The 27,420-nt window shown below is 38.8% G+C and overlaps 1 protein-coding gene across 1 annotated transcript in view; it reads left to right on the top strand.

The window, feature by feature from the left end:
• Positions 1–27,420, top strand: part of LOC126188029 (3'-5' exoribonuclease 1-like) — an 88,307-nt gene that overhangs the window by 6,348 nt on the left and 54,539 nt on the right. Inside the window, exon 2 of the mRNA XM_049929451.1 lies at positions 8,926–9,236. Within this exon, the coding sequence (XP_049785408.1) occupies positions 8,926–9,236 (311 nt within the window). The remainder of the gene's footprint in view (positions 1–8,925; positions 9,237–27,420) is intronic.

The following is a 27,420-nucleotide window of genomic DNA, read 5'->3' as shown; positions in this document are numbered from 1 at the left end:
CACGCTGTTGAAATATCGTGCGAGAACGACGTGAACATCCGGCTGGATTCCCGAATATCCAAGATGTCACTACTAGTGCTACTTACTATGTCACTTATACACACATTGATACAGCTGCTGAATGCTGGAAACTATCCTTGATTTTTCTTTGACGGAACAAATAGTGAGATCCATTAAATTTTTGGCATGCTGCCACATACATTCTATTTTGTCTCCTTATATTTCTGCTGTATAACTTTCAGCCAAAACATTAGGAGAATAAATATAATTTAAGTGTCTGCTTTCCTGAAATTTAAAGGAGCAGTCATTCCAAAATGCAATGATTGACGGATCAAGTCAGAATTCAACATTTTGGCCTTTGTTTCTGATGAACATTGCTCGCTGTCTTATTGTGAAGTATCCACACAGAAATTTCTGTGCTCATAGGGCTTTTGGAGAAGCACCATGATAGTGTTGTATTCCAGTACTTATTGTAGTTTCACACATTGTCCTACTTGTCCTTTCGGTTAACCCATTAAGTCCCAAATTAATTTTTTTTAAAATTGAATTTTTTATTCCTTACTTATAATGTACATTGTGCATGAACCACAATAAGTACAAAAATAGCCAAAGACTATTTATACATGCTGATATAATGGCCGTCCTCAAAATAGGACGCTGGGATCTAACAGTATCATATAGCATACTAAACTGTGTTCAAGTCTTAACTATTTATTTCTTGTAAAATGGTACAGAACACTTCACACACAGTGTTACATGGCATTTAACACAATATGTTTTTGGTTTCCTGTTGCATTTAGCTCTTACACATCTTCTTTGCGTGCTTATTTTGTCAATCATATGACCAGTTACATCAAACCTGATGTCTGGTATAACTCTCAACTGACTTGATGGCTATTCCATTGGACGTCCAATATTCAGTCTTCCAGTGTCCAATTTCAGGTATGTAACTGTAACAGCACGTCTGAAATCCCGTAAATCCAGTGCATTTTTTCCATGTACTAGTCTGTAGAAGAGCCAGGCATTTACGAGGGCCATTTCCAGCATACATGTAAATAGGACCCAGTACAATTTTTCCCTCTAATTACTGTCTCCTATTTTCCAACTAACCAGTAATGGTGGTCAACATCTTCTATGTACGCGTTATACGACTTCAAAATGGCAGGTTGTTGCACTTGTCTTCTTACTTGCTTGTCTACTGTACCATGTAGCTGCTCCCAAGGTTTCAACTTTGTCAACATTTGTACCAATTCTAACCCATCTGTTGTCGTGCCATCGAAAAAATAAGACTTCACTATTCCTGTCGAACTGGTAGTCATATTTTCCTCGAACTGTCTTTTTCAGTTTGTTGCTGCTCAGTAGTGGACAGTCACCAACTCGATTCTCTCTGACAGTCCCAGTTGCTCAAAAACCCAAATTTCTCAGATGAATCAGAAGATCTCTACTAGTGAAGAAATTGTTAAAGTACACACAATGATTTTCAGGTTTTTCAATGCAGTCCAGCATTTTTAGGACTACTCTTGATCCCAGTAGTAGGTCATCCCTTGCAGTATCTTCTGGATCATTTCCACAGTATAAATCAAATTTGAAACAGTAGCCACTTGCTCCACAAAGAGACCACAACTTACAGCCAAATCTAATAGGCTGGCCTCGGATAAACTGTTTCAGCCCACTTCATCCATAGTATTTGACTATCATTTCGGCATTTGACAAATTTTCCTCAAATATTCCAAATTTTTGAAAAGATTCATTTATCATTTTCAAGAGAGGTCTAATTTTGAATCGGCGATCGTGTTTGTTATCATTGGCTAATTCATTATCTTGAAAATGAAGCAATGTTTTCAACTTCTGATATTTATTCCTTGACATAGCTGTCTTTATAATTGGTATGCCAACATCTTAATCTTCAGAGCAGTATAACCTCTCAGCAGGGAGCTTAGGGTAGCTAGCAAAAAGAAGAAATCCGACAAATACCTTCACTTCTTCAACTGTGAGGATAAAATCGTGCATATTCTTCATACTTACTGCATATCTCACAGTTTCTTTCACAATGAACTCGTATATGTTTTCGTTCGTCAGTTCTTCAAACATCTCCTTCGGAGTCTAGGAAGAAAGTTGTTCCTTCAATTCCTCTCTCTCTTTGTGCTAATGTCATCCTCACTAGTTTGAGACAGCTTTGTACAAACTGGAGGTGTCTTTTTCCAGTTATATAAGAGTGGTCGTTACTTACCTCAGCAACAAAATCTGGTAAAATTACCATGTTCTAAAAAGAAAATACATCAGCATTAGTAGAGTTTCATATTCGAATGTGCAGAATACAAATAACTGAAATGATAACACCAAGTCCCAGTGTCCTATTTAGAGTATACCAAATTTTATAACAATGGAAAACAATGAATATAGCTCCAGTTGAGCTAACAATGCAAGTAGTTTAAAAGACACATTGTTGACTATAAATAATCATAAAAAGGCCTTTGCCACATATTTCAAATATTACTAAATTGTCGATAAAGTAAATACCTGTAATAACGAAAAGTGTGCCTTGGTATTCAATAATCAATTAATGGTAGGATTTATTGCTTTTAATTTCCTGTAAGCATACATTTGTTGTAAAAAGCATCAACAAATGACGTAGAACAGTAATAGTTCCAAATTAATAATTTATTGTGTATTTATAAATAAATATGTGCTCTGTCCTCAAAATAGGACACTGGTACTTAATGGGTTAATGTTAGGCCTAATCTATATTTATATTTGTGTTACACTTTGTAGCTGTAGTGCAGTTAACATCATTTCTTAAAGAAACTTCCTGGTATTGATTCTATGTCAAAGGGGGTCTGTATTCTGCCAGGTGTATATGTAAGAATGTGGAGTTTAACTTACTCTTCACTTGAGCCACAGTCTCACCAAATGTTCTTTGCCCAAACTGAATGATTCTGGTAGTTGCCTGAGAAACAAGGTAGCTTCTACCAAGTCCATTTTAATGAACATGATGACATTTTTGTTTAGTTTTGTAGCCCTGTGTGGCTTGGTGCTCATTGTAGATACAGATTTGTCTTGGATCATTGAGCCAAGTCTCAATGTGAACATACTCAAAACAATATAGTATGAAACATACCTACAAATAGCTATGACCAGTCACTTATTTGGTCACAGCTGTCTGTAGTTATATGTAATTTAATATACAGTCATAATGTTCAGTGATATCTATTATGGATAAGCTCAATTTGAAGTAGGTCCCTAAATCACCTTGTTTGTTGCTTATGATGAGCAGTGTTGTGAACGATCTGTTCTGTGTAGGTTTTTGGAAGCTTTTTTGTATAGTTAATGTGTACATTGGAGTGCTTCAATTATCCATATATTTTCTGAAGTATAGATTTGGCTTTTTAGCTTCTTCTGCTCCCAAAACTTTTTCAGCTTTCTGAAGTGGCTGACCTTCCTTCATCAGCTATGTTACTTTGTTTTTGTTTAAGCCTTATATCTCTGTTCCAAAGAATTGTCTGTTTTACCCTGTTTTTAATTTGTTGCATTGTTATTTGTAACTCTTATAATCATCCTGGACTTCTTTAAACCAGTTATTCTTGGTTTTATTTTTTCAAAAGTAGTTGAATAATTTTTTTGATAGTCTTGATGTATGGCAGAACACTTTGTTAAGTTGATTACTGATCTGATGATTCTTTGCTCTACTTTCTGGAGTTCGTCTGTTGTTGATTTGGTGTTCAACTTGTAGTGACCTATTTCTGACAATCGATCGCTACAAGTGTACAGTGCTTCATAAACATTCCTTGAAGTGTTAATTTACGTGCAGTGATATAGTTATTCTTTGACTTAGCTTTTGTTAGTTATTCCGTGCTGTTCATGTCTACACAATTCATTCATTTGTGTAGTGTTCAGTTATAGCTAACTGTATGTGGGAATAAAGGAATTGTTTTCTCCAACACCCACATTTGGTGACACCCGACGAAGTACGTAACATCCGCGTCGGCTTCAGCGTTAAACGAAGTTCCGCAACGTTCACGTTTGTAACTTCCGCGCCAGCCGCGTCGCGCTCGTTTCAGCACGATAATGACCGATTCGCCAGTCTCAATTCAACCTGAAGCCAGCAGTGCAATTAACAGGGTGACAATAAAACCTCCACCATTCTGGTTATATAATCCTCTATTGTGGTTTGCCCAGTTAGAAAGCCAGTTCGCCCTCGCACAAATATCGGCGGACGAAACTAAGTACAGCTATGTGGTTGCAGCACTTACAGAAGATCTAGCAGCAGAAGTACAAGATATCCTAGCCGCACCACCGGTTACCAATCATTATGCATCCATTAAAAACGCACTAATAACACGTTTGTCACAATCAGAGGCAAAATGGCTAGAGAAGGTACTGCGCACTGAAGAACTCGGAGATCGCACTCCATCACAACTCTTACGACGTTTGCGCACACTGGCAAGTAACACTGTAACTGATGATGTGCTACGAAATATATGGTTGTCTCGGTTGCCGCCAGATACTCAAAAAATTCTCACGGCATGTGCAGGCGATTTAAACGCACTGGCACAAACGGCCGACAGGTTAATTGAAATGTATCCCACATCAAGTGTCTCAACATTAACGCCACAGCAAGAAATTTCGCCGCCAACGGTCATGAAGTCGCAGTCTATCACCATTACTACAGAACTTATGCTGGTACCAATGATGCACGAAAGTGTACGCCACCTTGCAAGTGGAAACACGAAGCAGACACCGTATCAAGTCTGCATTTATGGGCGCAACAGACACCACAGCTACCACTGAACACAAACCAGAGAAGACAGGAGAAGCTAGAAGATGTGATCCTGTACCCCATGAACACCACAACGCTCAGCGAACACCAGTCACTGCAACACCAAGACTGACGTCGAGGACTACTACACCACTCCCTGACACAATCACTGACATGCGTGATGCACCGCCCGGTTTCAAGAAAGAAGTAGTTACAAGAGCTGGACAGTGTGTGAAATTTAATCTGCGGTATCGTTAGCATTAAAGGGGGGCGTCATGTAGTGACCTATTTCTGACAATTGATCCCTAAAAGTGTACAGTGCTTCATAAACATTCCTTGAAGTGTTAATTTACGTGCAGTGATATAGTTATTCTTTGACTTAGCTTTTGTTAGTTATTCCGTGCTGTTCATGTCTACACAATTCATTCATGTGTGTAGTGTTCAGTTATTGCTAAATGTATGTGGGAATAAAGGAATTGTTTTCTTCAACAAACTTAAATAGTGTTTCAGTCACATATGTTGCTTCAGGTTTAACAAATACTTGACTTTGGTGTTCACTGAGAGAGGAGCCAAAATGCAGAGGTCATTCTGAGTAATGTGTCTGTCTTCATTTATGGTTTTATTGTCTACAACAAGTTGCCAGTTGGAATCTCACAGCCATTAAAAATCCCCAAGTATTTAAACACAAAATGAAAGAATACCTCATTAGCCACTCCTCCTACAGTTTATCTGAATATTTGGATTCACGAATGTAAATTCTCCTGTCTAATACTTACATTGCATTGTTCCTGATTTTGCCATTATAAAGACTGCTAATTGTGATCCGTGCAAAGTTAAAATGCTTTGTTTGAAATATTAGATTATAGTACCAGCTGAGTAGTATCAGAGGAGTAGTACTGGTTCTTTCTTTTTTAAAATTCTAACACACATGAATAATATAATCTGGGAGTAAATACCTTAATTATTAGTTTCGGTACACTAGCACTTGTCATAATTTGTTTCTAGTATACTTTACAGAAGTAGCCAGCAAATGTTGCTTCTGCCTGTATAACTTGACCCGTTACAGATCCCATCATTAGAGGACTGATGGAAAATGGTGTGTGAATGAATGAATGCCACTTCATGACTGTCTTGTCAGAAATTTATGATCTCCCACTTCTTTGTTCCTCATAAATACAACCAGCTATAAACAATACGCCACTTGCAAACACTTTTGACATCCATGTACAACTCTCTATCAATTGAGGCATAATTTTGGTTGTTTCTCAACACCTTTTGCATTCAAAACGTAAACAACTACACAAATGTTGCAGTTGACAGTAGTGTCCAATGGGAGCTCTCTTCCCAATGGCTGCCAAGCCAAGACTGAGTGTACCAGCAAGGTGTGCATGTGCTTGTTTGGAAATTTGGGAAGCACCATTTGCAACATCACATGGAAACAGCTGTGTAACAGTTTTTCTGCGTCCACATTATTTTTGAAGACTTTTCATTTCATATTACTCTTGTTATTAATTCTGCTACTTGTATGACAGTGTCTGCCTTTGTAACTGAGCAACTAATGAGTCTGACCATCCTGTGGAGAACCTAAGTACAATTCCTGCTACTTCCAGGGATTTTTCCAAGGTGGAGTATGGGAACAGGGTGCACTCAGCCTCATAATGCCAATTGAGAATTAGCAGCTCCAAGGTGTAGGTAGTTGACAACGACCAGGAGAATGGTTTGCTGACCCCATTTTCCACCCCACTTAATCCATATGACATCTGAAGGCAGAGGAAAGCAAAGTGACTGTTCGGTATTGAATGGTCCTCTGAACACCAAGGGACTGTACTTAACAAAAGGTACATTCCGTTGCTGGGTGCCTCAGACATTTTGTTATTTGTTTTTGATTAATAGCACACAGCAGTGATTGGCTATTGAGCCATGAAAATTTTTCTTGGAAGCTTGTATGAATTTAGCCCATCATCATGAGTGAGGTTCTATGTTTGAAACCATGTGGCTTATGTGAAAGTAAATGTTATCCAATTTCTCTCTTTCTGAGAGCGGTGTTTTTTTGTATCCAAAAAGTCAATAGCTGGTTACAATTTATTATGTTTTGAGGTGTTCATTTAATGATTCTGATTGATTTTCAATGCAGTGAGAAGTCAGAGTATTGTACAAATATGTGGTCTTATGGCAATGTAAATGAATAAAATCTTCTAGGGCGTCGGGCCATCTCAAGTGATTGTATGTCCATGAGCATTTTTCCAAACTCTCCTTGGGAATTTTGTCAGGTGATAAATGTGTGCCATGTGCTTTTACTGATTTCATCCTTATACTGCTATGGTGTCGGCCGTGATACCGCAAGTGTTCTGCCCATTGCTATATAAGATCCCGTGTCAGCCATGCACACATTAACCACTATGGCGGCGTTCTGTTCTATGAACAGCTGCAAATTGCCTTCTTTATTAATCACTATAGCTTCCTTCATTGTGCTAGCCCAGAAACTATTAGGTCTACATTATTTTTACCTGCTGGTACTTCATGAAATTGCTTGCGATATTTGTTTGTTATTACAACCATTCTTCAGAAGACGTATCATATGTGGTTCAGTTGTTTTGGCTAGTTTGCATCATTGAGACTGTTTCCGCTCTATGAACCTAGATTCTTAGAACCCTCCGCTTTCGGGCTGAATGGTGGTGCTAACTGAAAGAATGTAGGTACATGTTCTTATGAGTAGCCTTCCTTTATCCACTGTGGCTGAGACACTGATTGGGTTTTCAGTGAATCAAGGCGTCAAAGAAGGGTAAGGTACAATCTTTTTCAATCACCGTCCATGAAATGAAAAGTTTCATCAACTGGTTAAACTACACATTAAGTTTTTAGTCTCTTCCAGTTCAGGAAAATGCTACAGGAAATGAAAAAGGCAAGTGCATAACAATCTTCATTATTAAATTTGTGAGGAGTTCTGACTAATCACTTTTTATTTGTTTGTTAAGGGGAGCCGGAATGATGAAAATGACAAAATTAACGTTTTTTTTTTCTTTTTTTTTTCATTATAAAATTATTTGGAGTTTTCTGAATAAAACAAATCAAGTTTCACCATTCTAAGTGGTGTGCGTACTGTAAGACCTTCGGTACACACACCATCAGATTATTTGACTTGTCGCTCTAACAAAGTAGGCGAGTGTCAGCAATATGTCTGGTGGTCTTATCGTGGCGTGTTTATCTTCTGCTGTTAGGTCAGACGATAGAAATGCCACTTGCATGCTTAGAGTAGCAGATTGACGGTGACCAACTTTAAACAGAACTTGATTAATTTTCACACACATTTGTTAAAATAATAAAAAGCATAGACATTACGTAACTTGATTCTGGATGCTGTTTACAATTGACAATCTGAAGTTCCTTTGGTCTTGGTATGTTAATCTTATTCTCACATATCTCTGATACTTGACAAAGTATCTATTCATATCTATTCATTTATCTTCATGGCTATGTACAGAAATATGGTAATCTTATTAGGCGCAGACTGAAACTTGACTATAGACTGGTACAGACAAATGCAGACTGGTGCAGACAAATGCAGACTGACTAATTGGAGGTCTGTGCACTCATTATAATACCTTGCGCGCTCAGGTATCACTGCGCGAATGTGATCTGCGAGGAGAAAAGGCTCTACGTTAGCAGCAATCTCATTGGCTGCGTTACATATTAATACGCAGATCGGCGGAAGTAGAATTTGGTCCGTCTCTAAGGCATCGCCATCTCATAGTGTGGAGACGGATGAGCGCTGCGCCTGCGCTGTTGTGCTTAGCGGGGCGAACTCTAGTGGGAAAGTTGTGTACGCGCTGACTACGCAGAACTATGTACTCAACCGAAGAAAAAGTGCAAAATTTTAGGGAAAAATAAGCATTTGTTTAAAAAAATTGTAAAACAAAAACCAATAAATATTTCTTAACATGGCATTATAACTTTGTAGAGAAATATTCACTGAACATAGTCCAAATTTCAGAGCAATATGTTTAATGGTTTTAGAAAATATGTTCCTTCTGTTTGCTAAAATTAACATGGAGGACATGGATCATTCTGGCTCCCCTTAAGTACTGGTTTATGAATAATTTTGCTATTAATCTTGTACTGCATAATACTTACCAGTTTGCTAAATTTCAAGAAAGTTTGTTTATTTGCAGGCTGATGATGCTAAAGAGCCCATTCCTAAGACACTGGGAAGCTCTCCTTATAGTGATGCAGTGTATCATGAGCTGTCGAGGTTAAATGGCCAGGTTAATAGAATGAACAAGCAGACACTAATACAGAAAATGAGGAGCCTACGACTGAGCACAGAAGGTTCAACAGATGTTCTAAAAAAGCGCCTGAAGAATTATTATAAGAAGAGGAAGCTGGCTACAATCAATGTGACTTCTTCTCATAAACTTTACCCGTATTATGTAATTGTAGATTTTGAAGCTACGTGTGAAGAAGTAAATCCACCAGATTATCCGTAAGTTAACAAGTCATCTTCTTTGGCTGTACATTTCATTGTGAACCTTGGCCTCTTAAAACAGTTCTGTCAGTTACCATGATCCAACACTCTAGCTTTCCATCCCATGCAGCCCATTTTTGCAGGCCTCCCATGACTTATCTATCTATCTGGTCTTCAGTGGGGTTGATGGACCTCTGGATTTTCCTCTTAACATCCTCTTACTTACTTTCTTCCGTATCACTCATCAGTGCCAAGTGCCTCGCCAATCACAGTCTGGATGATTTCACTCTTTGTGTGATATGTGGGTATCTTAAGTGTACAGTTCATGATTATACCCTCCTTCACAGCTTGGATCAAGAATTTTTTGAATTACTTCTCTCCCTCTCCCTCTCCCTCTCCCTCTCCCTCTCCCTCTCCCTCTCCCTCTCCCTCTCCCTCTCCCTCTCCCTCTCCCTCTCCCTCTCCCTCTCCCTCTCCCCTCCCCCTCCACCTCCCTCTCACTCCCTCCCTCCCCCTCCCTCTCTCTCCCTCAAAGACATTTAGCATTCCAATATTGTTCAATGTTAATGACCAAGTTCGAGGCATTATGGAAAATAATTTTTTTGGTATGTGGTTTTATTTGAGGTGGGTGAGTGTCAGTCCCAGATATTTAGCCCAGTGTTATTGCGGGTGGTTTGTTCTTGTGGTAGCCATATATTTTGCTTCCTGTTAGTTGCTATGCAATCCCATATTCCTGCTGACTTGCTCAAGACAGAGTTCTTGTATCTATACTATGTCATCAGTATAAGTGAGTATCTGCACTGATTTATAAAAGATCATTCCCCTGTTCAGCAGGTTTGTGTTCCTCGTGACCTCCAAGGCAATGTGAAAAATGGAGACACGCCATCATATCTCCTTGCTTTATATCTAGTGGATGAGACTCTATTACTCCCATTTTTATTCTACTCTACACCTCAATCATTGTCATTCTCACAAGCCTTAAAAATTTTCCAGGAGTTCTTAGTCCAGTCTAAGCACAGAACAATGGCAGTCTGACCAGGCTATCATATGCTGATGTGTAGTGTATGAGGAATTGATGCATGTCAGTCCTGAATTCAATTGTCTTTTCTAAAATTTGCCTTAAGATAAAGCTGTGATCTGATATTGATGATTTCCCTGGTAAAAATCCACATTGGAGAATGTCAAATCAAACACCTTTCAGCCGTCTGATTTTCAAACTGTTATTGGGCTACCGGTTTCAGCGATATATTACGCCATCTTCGGGCTCCTGTGTACATACAACAGTATGAAACAGATAGCAAAAGTGGGTGGTGCAAGTCTTATATACAGTGGTAATGTGTAATAACATTACAATACCAAACTGTACAGGAAGTTACATCAAAGTTACAGATAAATTATGGAGTAAAATAAGTGAACAGTTGCACACTGTATATCATAAACTAGGAGCAAAATATATATGTCATATAATCGTAAAAAGAACCTACTAAGTGGAGGTCAATATTGCATATTATGCATAGGTAATCACAGTGTAATGCTAATGCAATATGTATGAAACGACTAGTGTAAAAAAGTATAGTCGTATCTGATGAATCCACAATGAAGGTGAAACATTTGACTCCATTTTATCATATACTAATAAAACATAAACCACTTTCTGAGGTGAACCCCTCTAGCATCATGTTCCATATACTATCAACTAATAAAACGAGAATATAAAGTTACATCAATATCATTTATCAATTACAGACTCATAAGATGCAACTTATTTAATGAAACATGTTTAATAAACCAAACTATGAATCTATAACAGCAAAAATAATTAATTATTGACAGTATAATATAAATTGATAGACAAAAAATTTGTTCGCTAAGTGGCAGCAGGAGAACAGACACAAAAAGGTTTAACTTTTACAAGCTTTCGGAGCCAGTGGCTTCTTTTTCATTCGCCTTCAACTCTTCTGCGAGAAGAAGGAGCCACTGGTTCTGAAAGCTTGTAAAAGTTAAACCTTTTTTTTTTTGTTTTTTTGGTTTTTTTGTTTGTGTGTGTGTGTGTGTGTGTGTGTGTGTGTGTGTGTGTGTGTGTCCGTCCTCCTGCCACCGCTTGGTGAGTAGATTTTTTAATCTATCCATTTACATTAAACTATGAATGTAATGTAGTATACTGTAACAAATTCCCACTAAGCAGTAAGTTATTATGAAAGTGATAAGTCTGCTGTTAAGCAGACGTGTGGCTTGATGATATGCAAAACCATAAGCTATGAAGTTGTTGTTGTTGTGATCTTCAGTCCTGAGACTGGTTTGATGCAGCTCTCCATGCTGCTCTATCCTGTGCAAGCCTCTTCATCTCCCAGTACCTACTGCAACCTACATCCTTCTGAATCTGCTTAGTGTATTGATCTCTTGGTCTCCCCCTACGATTTTTACCCTCCACGCTGCCCTCCAATGCTAAATTTGTGATCCCTTGATGCCTCAAAACATGTCCTACCAACCGATCCCTTCTTCTAGTCAAGTTGTGCCACAAACTTCTCTTCTCCCCAATCCTATTCAATACTTCCTCATTAGTTACGTGATCTACCCACCTTATCTTCAGCATTCTTCTGTAGCACCACATTTCGAAAGCTTCTATTCTCTTCTTGTCCAAACTGGTTATCGTCCATGTTTCACTTCCATACATGGCTACACTCCATACAAATACTTTCAGAAACGACTTCCTGACACTTAAATCTATACTCGATGTTAACAAATTTCTCTTCTTCAGAAACGCTTTCCTTGCCATTGCCAGTCTACATTTTATATCCTCTCTACTTCGACCATCATCAGTTATTTTACTCCCTAAATAGCAAAACTCCTTTACTACTTTAAGTGTCTCATTTCCTAACCTAATCCCCTCAGCATCACCCGATTTAATTTGACTACATTCCATTATCTTCGTTTTGCTTTTGTTGATGTTCATCTTATATCCTCCTTTCAAGACACTGTCCATTCCGTTCAACTGCTCTTCCAAGTCCTTTGCTGTCTCTGACAGAATTACAATGTCATCGGCGAATCTCAAAGTTTTTATATCTTCTCCATGAATTTTAATACCTACTCCGAATTTTTCTTTTGTTTCCTTTACTGCTTGCTCAATATACAGATTGAATAACATCGGGGAGAGGCTACAACCCTGTCTCACTCCTTTCCCAACCACTGCTTCCCTTTCATGCCCCTCGACTCTTATAACTGCCATCTGGTTTCTGTACAAATTGTAAATAGCCTTTCGCTCCCTGTATTTTACCCCTGCCACCTTCAGAATTTGAAAGAGAGTATTCCAGTTAACGTTGTCAAAAGCTTTCTCTAAGTCTACAAATGCTAGAAACGTAGGTTTGCCTTTTCTTAATCTTTCTTCTAAGATAAGTCTTAAGGTTAGTATTGCCTCACGTGTTCCAATATTTCTACGGAATCCAAACTGATCTTCCCCGAGGTCCGCTTCTACCAGTTTTTCCATTCGTCTGTAAAGAATTCGCGTTAGTATTTTGCAGCTGTGACTTATTAAACTGATAGTTCGGTAATTTTCACATCTGTCAACACCTGCTTTCTTTGGGATTGGAATTATTATATTCTTCTTGAAGTCTATGGGTATTTCGCCTGTCTCATACATCTTCCTCACCAGATGGTAGAGTTTTGTCATGACTGGCTCTCCCAAGGCCATCAGTAGTTCTAATGGAATGCTGTCTACTCCCGGGGCCTTGTTTCGACTCAGGTCTTTCAGTGCTCTGTCAAACTCTTCACGCAGTATCTTATCTCCCATTTCATCTTCATCTACATCCTCTTCCATTTCCATAATATTGTCCTCAAGTACATCGCCCTTGTATAAACCCTCTATATACTCCTTCCACCTTTCTGCCTTCCCTCCTTTGCTTAGAACTGGGTTGCCATCTGAGCTCTTGATATACATACAAGTGGTTCTCTTCTCTCCAAAGGTCTCTTTAATTTTCCTGTAGGCAGTATCTGTCTTACCCCTAGTGAGACAAGCCTCTACATCCTTACATTTGTCCTCTAGCCATCCCTGCTTAGCCATTTTGCACTTCCTGTCGATCTCATTTTTGAGATGTTTGTATTCCTTTTTGCCTGCTTCATTTACTGCATTTTTATATTTTCTCCTTTCATCAATTAAATTCAATATTTCTTCTGTTACCCAAGGATTTCTATTAGCCCTCGTCTTTTTACCTACTTGACCTTCTGCTGCCTTCACTACTTCATCCCTCAGAGCTACCCATTCTTCTTCTACTGTATTTCTTTCCCCCATTTCTGTCAATTGTCCCCTTATGCCATGAAGTAAGTCTAAGGAAAAGTACTGCAATACATGTGCATTATATAGAAAGACACTCATTTCAATCAGAACAACCAAAGACCCGTACCTCTATATGTCGTGTAGCCTAGCGCTTAAGATGGCGAAGACAAAGGATGGTATGACCTTCGACAGAAAAGCCACCTGAACAGGATATACCATACAATGTATAATATGTCAGTTGGTAGCTTTATGAGTAGATGGTTAATTGAGAATGTGGATGTCACGGAATATACACTGCGTGATCAAAAGTATCCGGACACCTGACTGTAAATGACTTACAAGTTCGTGGCGCCCTCCTTCGGTAATTCTTGAATTCGGTATGGTATTGGCCCACCCTTAACCTTGTGACAGCTTCCATTCTTGCAGGCATACGTTCAGTCAGGTGCTGGAAGGTTTCTTGGGGAACGGCAGCCCATTCTTCACGGAGTGCTGCACTGGGGAGAGGTATTGATGTATGTCGGTGAGACCTGGCACGAAGTTGGCGTTCCAAAACATCCGACAGGTGTTTTATAGGATTCAGGCCAGGACTCTATGCAGGCCCATACATTACAGGGATGTTTTTGTTGTGTAACCACTCCGCCACAGGCCATGCATTATGAACAGGTGCTCGATCGTGTCGAAAGATGCAGTCGCCATCCCCAAATTGTTCTTCAACAGTGGGAAGCAAGAAGGTGCTTAAAACATCAATGTAGGCCTATGCTGCGATAGTGCCACACAAAACAACAAGGGGTGCAAGCCCCCTCCATGAAAAACACGACCACACCATAACACCACAGCTTCCAAATTTTGCTGTTAGCACTGCATACACTGGCAGATGACGTTCACCGGGCATTCACCATACCCACACCCTGCCATCATATCGCCACATTGTGTATTGTGGTTTGTCACTCCAGACAACATTTTTCCGCTGTTTGATCGTCCAATGTTTATGCTCCTTTACCATGCGAGGTGTCGTTTGTCATTTACTGGTGTGATGTGTGGCTTATGAGCAGCCGCTTGACCATGAAATCCAAGTTTTCTCATCTCCCACCTAACTGTCATAGTACTTGCAGTGGAGCCTGATGCTGTCAGGAATTCCTGTGTGATTGTGTGGATAGTAAGGAGGTGAGGTACAAGCGAAATTAAAGCTGTGAGGGCGGGTCGTGAGTCATGCTTGGGTAGCTCAATTGGTAGAGCACTTGCCCATGAAAGGGTCCCGAGTTCAAGTCTCACTTCGGCACACAGTTTTAATCTGCCAGCAAGTTTCAAGTCTGGATAGATGTCTGCCTATTATACATTACGACCCTCTTCAACTATTGGTGGTCTCTGTCAGTCAACAGAAGAGTTAAGTCTGTATGCTTTCGTGCTGTATGTGTCCCTTCACCTATCCACTTCACTATCACATCGGAAACAGTGGACCTAGGGATGTTTAGGAGTGTGGAAATCTCGCGTACAAACATATGACACAAGTGATACCCAGTCACCTGACCATATTCGAAGTCCGTGAGTTCTGCGGAGCACCCCATTCTGCTCTCTCACAATATCTAATGACTACTGAGGTCGCTGATATGGAGTAGGTGGCAGCACAATGCCCCTAATATGAAAAACATACGTTTTTGGTGGTGTCCGGATGCTATTGATCGCATAGTGTACCAGAACACTGAATCTGAATAAACACCCATGTCAAGTAATAAAAGTAGAAGTCACATGGAAAAGAACACTCATCATGTACCATGAAAACAATGTAAAGAGGGAAGAAATCACAACACTAACACTATAATGCCAACAAATGCGGTGTAACAACCATCATGGTTACATGTCGAAGAATGAAAGTAAGCAATTAGGTCAAGGCAACATTAACTTATGTCTTACAGGGCTTGTGAAAAATCTAGAAAGGTGCAATAAACTAACATCATCTGTACTATTTCAAGAATCTATCTTCATGATTGTAGAACAGTCTAGAAAAATGATGTTACAGACTTTGTAAGGAATATGTGTAAAGAGATATTCCTGTACATGTTGAAGACCAGTAAAACAATATCGTGTGTTGTTACATATTTATTGTACGAAATTATTAGCAAGAAGTACAACAGTCAAACTACGGTTATGTATTCCTTGTTGAGCGGTGTCTCATATACAGTACACGTGAAACCATTGCACTCAGTACTGAGTCATAACCAGGAAACTATGTTAATGTATTCTAATATGCAGGTAAACACAAATGTAAAATAGAACCCCAGTGTAATTATCAATGAACAAAATGATAAAAAATTTATAACTTACAATCTTTTGCACATTAGTCTACAACCATACTTGGGAAACCAAGCCTGTGTATTTCAAGTAGATCAATCCTGGAATGTACAAACAAGGATGCTTGAAGGAAAAACACTGACTATTGAAAGTTGAGAAGCAAGGGCATACTCTCACCCAGAAACTAAAACTGCTAGGGACTCAACATGAACAGTTGTGTAAAAAGATAAGAAAATGAGCATATCAGTAAAACATAAGCAGTCTCAGTGTGCCTAACCAGATCAGCATATAAACAATTTTGTCAACAACTGGTAGGTCAGCTGTGGCATAGAATAGTGGAATCTAGTCAAGAGTGTTAGATCTAACAACAACCCTCTCCCCGGCACCACCACAACCTTAAGGAACCCGTAACAGTTGAGGACATGTCATTACTAATCACAGTGGTGCATAAAGGATAGAAGGAAATATTATGTAATAACTCGTGACAGCAGTATGGTCAATACAATTCAAATATAAAAGGTTAATGGAAGTAGCACATACATTAATGTTAATTATATTACATATAGTTCAAATGAATTAGTGCTATGGCAGTGTATCAGTGGGAACACAAGAATAAGTGTGTAACTAAATGATAATTTGTATATGATAGAGGCAAATACCATGTAGTAGAAAAACCACAGAAAACGACTACACAGTGAGAGATCGCCACAAATAATTATTTATAGTCAGAACATTCGGCAATTCAAGTATGTCATGTGCATACATTGCTGCATCCCTAATTGTATGAAATGAGAATTTGAATGCAGTTACCTAAACATCTACCATCCTTACTCATACTGTACTCGTCATACTTCTACTGAAGAATGAGGAAGTAGAATCGGAAAAATCAAGACTATGAAAGTACATATTGTCAGTAAAACTGTACTCATTATACTTCTAATGAAGAAAGGAAAGAATAACAAAGAGGCATAATACAAAATCCCGGTACTTTTAAGGTGGATGTTGTCAACAGATTGAGTGATATATGCTCAAAAGCACTGTAGTAGTCATGCACTAAAACCTTACATTAAAAACACATGAAAAAGCAACATACAAATGAAAGCTTGCCCTGACCGAGGTGTAGGAAAATGGAAATGAGCGTATGGCATCATTGGCTGGGGAAGTTTGGCCGCCAAGTGCAAGTCGTATTTCAGTTGACACCGCATTGGGCGACTTGTGCACTGGTGATGAGGATGAAATGATGATGAGGACAGCACAACACCCAGTCCCCGAGCGGAGAAAATCTCCAACCCGGCCGGGAATGGAACCCGGGCCCGCTTGCATGGAAGGCGAGAATGTTACCACCGTCAAAATAGGTGCCAGCAGACAAAGAGTGATATCTGTAGATTTCTGTCCAAAAAAAAGAAAAAGAGAGAGAGAGAGAGAGAGACATAGAAAGTAACAAATGAAAGGAGACATAACTCAAGTAACTACAAAAGATAGAACATAATGCATGTACCTACAGTTTAGAGTATTATCACTGTATATAAGACCTGCACCACCCCCATTTGTTATATGTTTCGTACTGTTACCATTTTTTCTGCACATGAGCCAGAAGATGACATAATATATTGCTCAAACTGGTAGCCCAATAAAATAACAGTTTGAAGATTAGATGGCTGAATGGTGTTTGATTTGACATTCTGACTGAATAGCCAAGGTTCCGCAACCATCTCTGAAAAGATGGACATACAGAAATCCACATTGGTATGAGCCAGTTTCTCTTTGAGCAGTTAGGAGGGAACGATCAAACTGGAGAATACTTATCCCAAGTTTATCAGTGTAATTCCTCATTAGTTGTCACACTTCTTCTTTCTTGTGTATAACTTCTCCTTCATTGCAGGGCCATTTCCTCCTCTTCCCATACTGAAATGGGCAGCTTTAAGAGAACCAAGGTTGCAAGTTACATGTTATTGTTGTGGTCTTCGGTCCAGAGACTGGTTTGATGCAGGTCTCCATGCTACTCTATCCTGTGCAAGCCTCTTCATCTCTGAGTAACTGCTGCAACCTACATCCCTCTGAATCTGCTTACTGCATTCATCTCTTGGTCTCCCTCTATGATTTTTAACCCCCCCCCCTCCCCCTCCCCACCCGCCACGCTTCCCTCCAGTGCTAACTAAATTGATGATTCCATGATGCCTCAGAATGTGTCCTACCAACCAATCCCTTCTTGTAGTCAAGTTGTGTCACAAATTACTCTTCTCTCCAGTTCTGGTGCTCTCATGACATGACAAAGTGAGTAGTCTGTCTACAGCTCATTATTTGTAAAGGCAGCAAATTTCCATAGTGAAGCTGACAGTGTTAAATTAAATTTTATTAAAGTACTGACAGCTAAAACATCGCTTGGAATATACAATATTATTGAAAGATAGTTGCTGCTCACCGTATAGTGGAGATGCTGACTCGCAGATAGGCACAACAAAAATAGTGTCACAAAAACGAAGCTTTCGGCTGACAAGACATTTGTCAAATAATATAACTATATATATATATATATATAGTTATAATAGAAGGAAACATTCCACGAAGGAAAAATATATCTAAAAACAAAGATGATGTGACTTACCAAATGAAAGTGCTGGCAGGTCGACAGACACACAAACGAACACAAACATACACACAAAATTCAAGCTTTCGCAACAAACTGTTGCCTCATCAGGAAAGAGGGAAGGAGAGGGAAAGACGCTTGTGTCTGTATATGTGTGGATGGATATGTGTGTGTGTGTGCGAGTGTGTACCCGTCCTTTTTTCCCCCTAAGGTAAGTCTTTCCGCTCCCGGGACTGGAATGACTCCTTACCCTCTCCCTTAAAACCCACATCCTTTCGTCTTTCCCTCTCCTTCCCTCTTTCCTGATGAGGCAACAGTTTGTTGCGAAAGCTTGAATTTTGTGTGTATGTTTGTGTTCGTTTGTGTGTCTGTCGACCTGCCAGCACTTTCATTTGGTAAGTCACATCATCTTTGTTTTTAGATATATATATATATATATATATATATATATATATATATATATATATATATATATATATATATTCTCTCTCTCTCTCTCTCTCACACACACACACACACACACACCTGCCGTCTCTGGCAGCTGAAGTGACACTGGGAGCAGCAGCAGCGCCTGTTGGGAGAGGCAACTGGGCATGTGTGTGTGGAAGAGGCTGGGGCGGGGAGAGGGAGGAATAGCAGGGTAGTGGTGGGGGACAGTGAAGTACTGCTGGCGAGCATTGCAGGGACGAGGTGGATAGAGGGTAGGGCAGCTAGGTGCAGTTGGGAGGTTAGATGGAGGCCAGGGGAGAGGTGATGGTTGGGGGTGGGGGTTAGTGGAAAAGGAGAGAAGTAAAAAGGCTGGGTGCATTTGTAGAATAGAGGGCTGTGTAGTACTGGATGTTTGAGAACAATGACTAACAAAGGTTGAGGATACAGTGATTTGCGAATTGTGTTATATATATTCATAAATACTAGGGGGTATCGTCTGTTGCCAAAACCTCCTCTTTGAATCTAATAAACATTAGAAAATGCCTTTCTTCAATGGAAACTGTCGCACATGAAAAACGGGGTGCTTTGAAGATTATATTCATAGCACAGATATGTAAACTTATTTTTTGCATATCAGAGATTGCTTAAAAGTGATCTCTACCTCCTGCCTGTCATGTCTATAACACTTTATTTTGTGGTGTCTGAAGCTGATATGAGGACTATCCAGGAAGTTACCTCTGTTTTCATGTTGGATCGGAAATAGAAGGTGAACAGAACAGTCACTGCACTGACTCACACTGTAAGTCAGTGTACTTAAGAGGGTGATAGTGACAGAGCGATATTGCTTCTTGTTCGCCTATGATAGCCATTCTAGTTTAGTGTTGCACTTGAAACTCCTCTTAAGTATGAACTTTGTTATGTAATACAGATTTTTAGAGTGCTGAAAATGAAGTGGCCTTGTAAGAAAAGAAATGAGGAGGTTCTCCACAGAACCATCGAGGAAAGGAAATTGTGAAAAACACTCACTAGTAGAAAATAAAGCAGGAGGAGTCAACCTTTTTTACTTGCTGCCCAGTTTTATGTGTCTGTTACTAATAAAATTTTCTAACTGCCCACCAGTTCAACAATAATGGTGAATTACAAAGTAGGGAACTAACTTTACTTTATAAAATTTATAAAGCAGAGATACAGCAAGTTATTGCATATAATAATAATTACTTACAAAATACTTTATCTCCAAATTTTATGAAAACCTTATGAAAATGTTTTTATTGCTGCCTACCACCCACAATGAAAACATAAACACACACCAGTGGGCAGCAGGGAGAAGGTTCACTACCACTGAGGTAAATGATGATAAGGCATGTTAGTACATCCGGGCATAACTGCCGTGGTATTAGATGGAACTGTAAAGGGCAAAAACCAGAGGGGAAATCAGAGGTTGGAATATATCCAACAAAAATAATTGACAACGTTGGGTGTAAGTGCTACCCTGTGGTGAAGAGGCTGTCACAGGAAATGAAGTCATGTCAGGCCTCATCAAACCAGCCTGAGTCTTAGTGACTAAATACAATAGCTGTTGATGTTCATCATTTGCACTGGGTATGGACCAGAGAATGAGGGTATTGTGCATCACTGATGTTTGTTTAAGAATGGAAGGGCAAATATGCATGGTGATGATGGCGGTGGCTGCTTATATGTAACTAGTAGAGACTGGAAAATGTAACATCTATTTTGGTGAAATTTGCATCTACGTTTGTTGAAATTTGCATATTTTTTTAAATGATTGGATGAACGGATTTAAAAGGTTGTCACACTACATGAGTGAAGACAATGCTGTAGTGCTTTGAACTTGTTAGTTAAAAAAAGTGCCGATTGGGGAGCTGTTTGACTGGAATGTTTGCTTCTGCAAAAACTTCAACAGTTTTTTTTCTTCAAAAATGGCCATTGTTTTCGTCTTTTGACTGTGTTTTAAGTTTTCAAAAAAGATTGTTCTGTTGAAACAGTAGCACCCACCCATGAACTGAATGCAGCTCTTATTTAAGGTGTTCCTCGATATTATATTTCTTTTCCCATCCAATTCGATGATTATAAAATCAGCAGAATATTTATTTTGACCGTTCATGGGCACTCATAGCCGTGCGACCCATACTTGACAATGCTACTGGTAGGACAAGGAACTTAACATAGAAGTACGAGCAAAAGTAACTCTGTTTGAATATTAGAGGAAGAATTTTGACGCAGCCGAAATATGTGACTGGTTTTGTTTTCCATTCACTACAGTGCAATGTGTGAACACTATGTACTGACAGACGTATGGGAGCTTAAGCGAACTAGAATTTTGAGCACCAGAGGCAAGAGGACCAGTGTGGGGAAACAAGCCCCACCTTCCTCTCACGGGGCAGCAGCCTACACTCATGTTTGTGAAAGCAGAACTGACACAGGGATCACTGATCCCTCCTGGTGTTGTGAGGGCTGTAATTGAAATCTGTGGTGGATCAAGAGCAGTCTTTTCCTTCATTTTGAAATATGAAAAGAAAACAATGAACAAAGCACAAAACAAGGTATTTGGGAATGGCTTCTGTGCATTGCTTGTTGAGATTGGCAGTGTGTTATTAACTAGGTAGTTCAGGACCAACCTGTAGCCATATTTGATGCAACCACTGTTCACAAAGCCCACCACCTAAAACTGTCATGTTAAAAGTATCAGCATTGTACCATCTTTTGAGCTTCTGCTAACAAACAAGTGGACGCGTGTCTTTGTTATAAGATGCTAAGTCCCATGACTGAGTGATACATTGCGTTACGCAGTGTTTATTACAAACGATTCAACTGCCCACAACTTGCATGGTAGCAGAGCATCGACTGCACTGATACAATGTCATGTTCGTGCACTTTTATTTTGCAAACGCGTTATTACACACTTTATCATTCCAAATCAGCCTCACCAAATTATGCATAATACCAGTAATCAAAAATATATTACAGTTTCAATATTTATATGCAGAAAGTAAACTTATTTCAAACTATTTCTGATAAAATAGTTCATCTAGATACAATTTGGTATGGAGTAGCATCTGTTAGGTAATTTTGTATTTTGAGACAGAATTTGTTTCTGTATTTGCATTTATAATAAAATATCAATTTTTCATGCCCCTAGTAATTAGCAATGTGCTGGTACAGAAAATTAGTGAAAACAATTTTGGTAACTAACATCTCATGGTATCTAAACTGTTGTACAACTTTCTGTAGTTATGATATCATAACTAAATAAATAGGATACCACTAGTTCTGTGTACTTTGGATCCCAAACTCCTTTCTTAGAACTGGAAAACAGTAGATCACTTTCTTCTGGACTGTGTTTTTCATTACCATGCTTACTGAACAGAATTGTGACAGGTGACATGAGTATCCTAATAGAGGACAAAACAGCAGTTGGCTTACTGCTTTGCCCTGAAAATCGAGAAAAGCCACAAAGGTTATGACTACTGGTTGTTTGTATTAATTTTGTAAAGGATGCTAAAGGAATCTTGTTTGTAGACTTTATTGAAAGTGGAATGACAATTAGATATGAAGCTTACTGTGAAACATTAAGAAAACGGTAAAGCCATTTAGAAAAAAGACATCTTGTCTCTTGGCAACATGTGTTTTGTTTTTACACGATGATGCTCAGCCCCTCTCTGTCCAGCAAACACAAATTTTTGCAACAGTGCAAATGCAACGTTTTTAAAAATCTGTCCCACAGCTCAAACCTGTTTTTAATTGGTTTTGTCCCCTTCGTACACATGAAAAAGTAGCTCAACTGCCGGTGCTTCAACTATGATGAAGAACTTAAAGATGGTATCACATGCAGGTTGCAGTCTCATGTGGCAGCATTGTATGCAAAAGGATTTGCAAACCTGTTAAGAGACATGATAAATGGTTAGATCTGAATAGTGTTCATTTAGAGAAGTAATATGAAATTTTAGTTTCAAGATTTTGTAATAAATTGGCTTTAATTATTCCAATATTTTATTTATAGTCTAATAGAAGTTACTTACTGGATAGCCTACATACCTGAATTTGCAAGTATGCAATAAGTGGGGATGAGTGGTTATCCAGTAGAAGCATATCACTGGATCCATTCATGACGGTATAAGAGGAGGGTATGTGGTAATGGATCAACACTTAATGCTGCGTCTGAAAAATGTGTTTTGGAACTTGAGCAGTCTGTGGAACATCACAGTGCATGAAACAAATAACAGTTTCTTGCACCCCTTTCCATGTAAGAATTGATGGAACAGCTCTAGTTCACATCATCATTGGAGAAAGGGTTATTCATCAGTGTTTTGTGATCTTTCTTCATTGATGCAGAATTATTGACATTTTTAGAAAAGATTAAAGCAGTGGCAGTTACTTTTTTGAGCTGAAAAATAGTACATCACTACATTGTGTTGTTAGTGTTGCAAATGGATGAGTCATACGATCATCGGGAAAGGGTCTCAGGGAAAAGGTTTGGAAACGTTCTGAAAATTTGCTCTTTTTTTGTATTGATTACAAATTTCAACTTTGCCACCTTGAAAATGATGAATTTTTTGGGGGGAACATCATCAGTATTAAGTTAAGCTGGTCTGAATTCTTTATTGTTTTCTTCAAAATAATTTTCTTTGCACAGGATTTGGGAGCAGCTTTGCATTAAAATAATCAGTGATTGAATCCAAACCTTTCTTTCACCATTACAGCAAAGTTTGTCATTGTATGCTTACAAAAGTATGGCTCCCAGAAGATGCTTCACATTTTGTGGTTTTGTACAATTTACAGTGAATATTTACATTTTGAGTATTATCCATCACAAGTCTATTTCTGGAGGTTCATGAGCAACATTTTTCTCAATTTGTATATAATAGTCCAGATTTTAACGCTTGGTTACTCGATGAGCAAAATGCTTTTCACGGGGTGGGAAGCATTATTTGTATCAACCCAAAAAGTGTAATTCTCTGAGATAAAAATATTCATTTGAGTAAAATATAACTTCAGTTGATTAACATGGCTGATCCACCATTCAAGCTACTGTTCAATATTTTCTGGCTACCAAACAAAACTCAACTTCCACTTCCACAAAACTGAACCACCAGCCATTTGTACCACACATCTGCTACATCAGGTTCCCATGCTAACTGCCTACTGGCCACAATTATCTGTGTGTCTCTGGCATCCTGATTTTCTTATAAACCCATTTGCCTGGCCTCTGGCATCACAAAATGGTACCAAAATGTGTCCCACAAGTACAACATACATTATTTATGTTGTATCCATGGACCCAACTAAACAACCAACTTGCGCATGCGCGCCCTGACCATGACATCGTTGGCCACAGCTCCTGTCGCGGCCGTCGGCGTCTCAGTGCGTTACCGCCGACGGAAGAGGTCGCGCCATGGCTGAGCTCAGGTCCGCAGCGCCCTCTGCCTTTTGCATATAAGGAGGAGCGCTGGCCCTGAGACGGACAGTCTATTGTCGATTGTCTATTGCTAACCTTTCGTGGAGTTTATAGCGGAGCCATTGCAGTGGGATATTTGCTATTGTATTCGACTAGGCTCAGTACACGGATTACTCTTGGATATTAATGGACTTGTATTGCTGGTGCATGTTTCATCAGAAATAAAGATAAGTTATCTCTTCATTCTAGCTGGCACAATTCTTGTCATTAATTATTTTTCGGCCAACAGACATAGCTACATCCAGGTCACTACCCACGCTTTATACAATTTGTGGTGGCTGCCCCAAAAGTACTGCCGAGGACCTTGGGTTAGGGAGCCGTCACAAAAATTTAAATTATTCACAATCAATTAATATAATTTTGGGAGTGAATGTACATTAATGAAACAAGAAAATTAAGCCTAAAGGGTTGATTCTGTGATGATTGGTACCCGAGATATGTGCTATTAAATATTGGACATATTTATAGTGCAAATGAAATTTGTGTAAATGACAAGATATTCATAAATGTTAGATGTTGTTTCAAAAGAAAGTTGTCCCCTCTTTGTTATCACATATCTGCATTTGTGTTATTCTTTATAATTTTTTATTTCCTAATATGCATTCTTAATTGTATCATTATCAGTCATCTACTTATGTATGTAAATATAAGTCAGTTGCATTTTCTGACCTTGAATTATACTGTTACCTTGATTTCATAACGACATACCACTGTGTTGTGTCAATCTGTATCTTACCTCTATGTCCCTATAAACAGATTAATTCTACTATTCTGTTACCTTGTGTTATGGCACCTGTGTTGGATGGTCCACATAAATTCAATGCAGCTAAATTGCTTGCCCTTAATAAGAGCTGATAAGCAACATCTTGTTTGTCACAGTCGGATTAATATTAAAGGAAGACATAAATTTTATAAATGCCAGTGCACTTCATACAGCATAGCTTCTGAAGAAATTGTTCCAGAGTAAAAGCCTAGTCAGTAATTCTATCCTTTCACTCTCTTCATATTGGTTTTATTTGCGTATTATTTTTTGCCACATAGTCCTTCAGTGTGAATATTCTCCATCATCTGCCATTGTCCGGAGCTCAGAACAGAATTTACCATCTCTGTATGGAAACAGCTGACAGCAAAATCTGTCAACTTACAAATAAGTACTCTGCATTCATAACACCATTGAATGCAGTGGAAAGGACAGAATGAAGACTCCTAGTGGCCTGAAGGAACCATTCAGCACCATTTACGCTGTTCACAGGATAGCAGAAGGTGTCGAGGAAGTAGACCCTGAGGTTTTCATATCTTCCAGAATAAGATCAGACAGACACTGTTTTGATTTACCTTGCTGTTTGGTCTCCTCCTTCAAATCAATCAGCCAACCAACCAACCATTTTGACTTATAATGTTATCTTCTCTGGCAGATTGTAAACAATTTGGGAGTGAAAGTAACAACTTGATAAATAATGGAAATGTAAAGTTTTTGACATGCCTTAAAACAATAACTTCACTAGCTTTCAAAAAAAAAAAAAAAAAATCCTTTTTCAAGTGAAAGAAACAGGGGAGGGGCTCATGTTTGATGGCTAGAAAAGTTTGTATTTATGTGCTTATTGATTCCACTATTCGGAGAGCTGTTATCTTCACTCCAAAGGAGGATACATTACAGGTGATAAATATATCACCTGTGATGTTATCCTCCTTCAAATATATGTAATTTATATCATGTTTTACATTTTATCCCTGCAGCTTCTTGTTGGTCTTCACTGTCTTTCACCAACTTGATTTTTTCCTTAGGAAAGCCAGTAAACTAGTGCAAGAAGTGGTCCTGTGTGTGTGTGTGTGTGTGTGTGTGTGTGTGTGTGTGTGTGTGTGTGGGCACACGCGCGTGCGTGTGTGCATGCCTGTGCGCGCCGTGTGTGGCATATTTGGCCAGGAGTTCCCTTTTTGGGGAGTTTGGCCACCTGCTGCAAGTCTTTTTATTTGACACCACTTTGATGACTTGCGTGTCGATGATGATGATGATGAAATGATAATGAGGATAACTTAACACTCAGTCCCTGAGCGGAGAAAATCTCCTAGTCCCTGAGCTGGAGAAAATCTCCAGCCCGATCGAGAATCGAACCGAGGCCCCTCGTATGGCATTCACCCATGGTGACTACATGTCTGCAGAGACCGTCAGGTGGTCCAGCAAGAAGTCAAGAAGTATTTTTTTTATTGATTATGAATGAAAACACACACACACACACACACACACACACACACACACGTATGCGCAGCACTAGAGTAGTATTCTACAATATTTATTATGTATTCACAAACCACATTTTGCCTTTTATGCCATCATCATGCACAAATATTTTTTAAACACTAGAAGAAAGTGATAAAAATTACAATGTATTGAACAGAGTCAAGCTACAAATCACAGTTCTCTGTAATTTCTGTAAGCACTTGCTGCAAAATGAAGCAGTGTTCAAAACATCATAAGTATCAAAATTGTAGAGCATTTGGTTTGTTTTATTTAAAATAACTAGCCAAAACAAAAGTAAATGAGTAAGTTTTCAGAATGTCTCCAAAGTTTCCAGAAAAATATCACCATTTACTTGAAATGAAACAGTTGTGGAGCATACAGATATTTCTGGAAAGCTGAAAGTAAAGAACACACATATACAGAATACTGAACAAACATTGGAATAGGGAAGATATGAATGAAAAGTGGTTGATGGTGTCAGGGACAGTGCGAATATAAACAGAAGGCAATAAAATTGTAAATGTTAGGAATAAATGAGTAAGAATGGTGGAAAATGTGGAGAAATGTGTGAGAGATGGGGAAAAAGAGAAGAAAATAAAAGAATGTTTTCTGTGAAGATGTGGCAAACTGTTTTACTGATAAAAATAATAAGAGGAAGAGCTAAATTACAGGTAGGAAAGAATTAACGTAGTACTAAAGAAACTGAGGTTGGATAACCATGGAGGAGTGTGATGCAAATTTTAATTATCTTGATGGACGTTGAAGCTCATATTTTCTGTGTGTTTTTCATATATTTTGCATTAAGGATTCTGCAAGTCTCGCATTATTTTTCAGTGATAATTTTTTTCTTTTTCTTTTTGTCACTCAGATATGTTTTTAGCACCTGGGTTCCATTTTCTGGCAATCTCTGTA

This window comes from Schistocerca cancellata, chromosome 5 (assembly GCF_023864275.1).
Source record: "Schistocerca cancellata isolate TAMUIC-IGC-003103 chromosome 5, iqSchCanc2.1, whole genome shotgun sequence".
In the NCBI taxonomy this organism is placed as follows: Eukaryota; Metazoa; Arthropoda; class Insecta; order Orthoptera; family Acrididae; genus Schistocerca; species Schistocerca cancellata.
The sequence above is the reverse complement of the archived record's forward strand: the minus strand, read 5'-3'. Positions and strand labels throughout refer to the sequence as shown.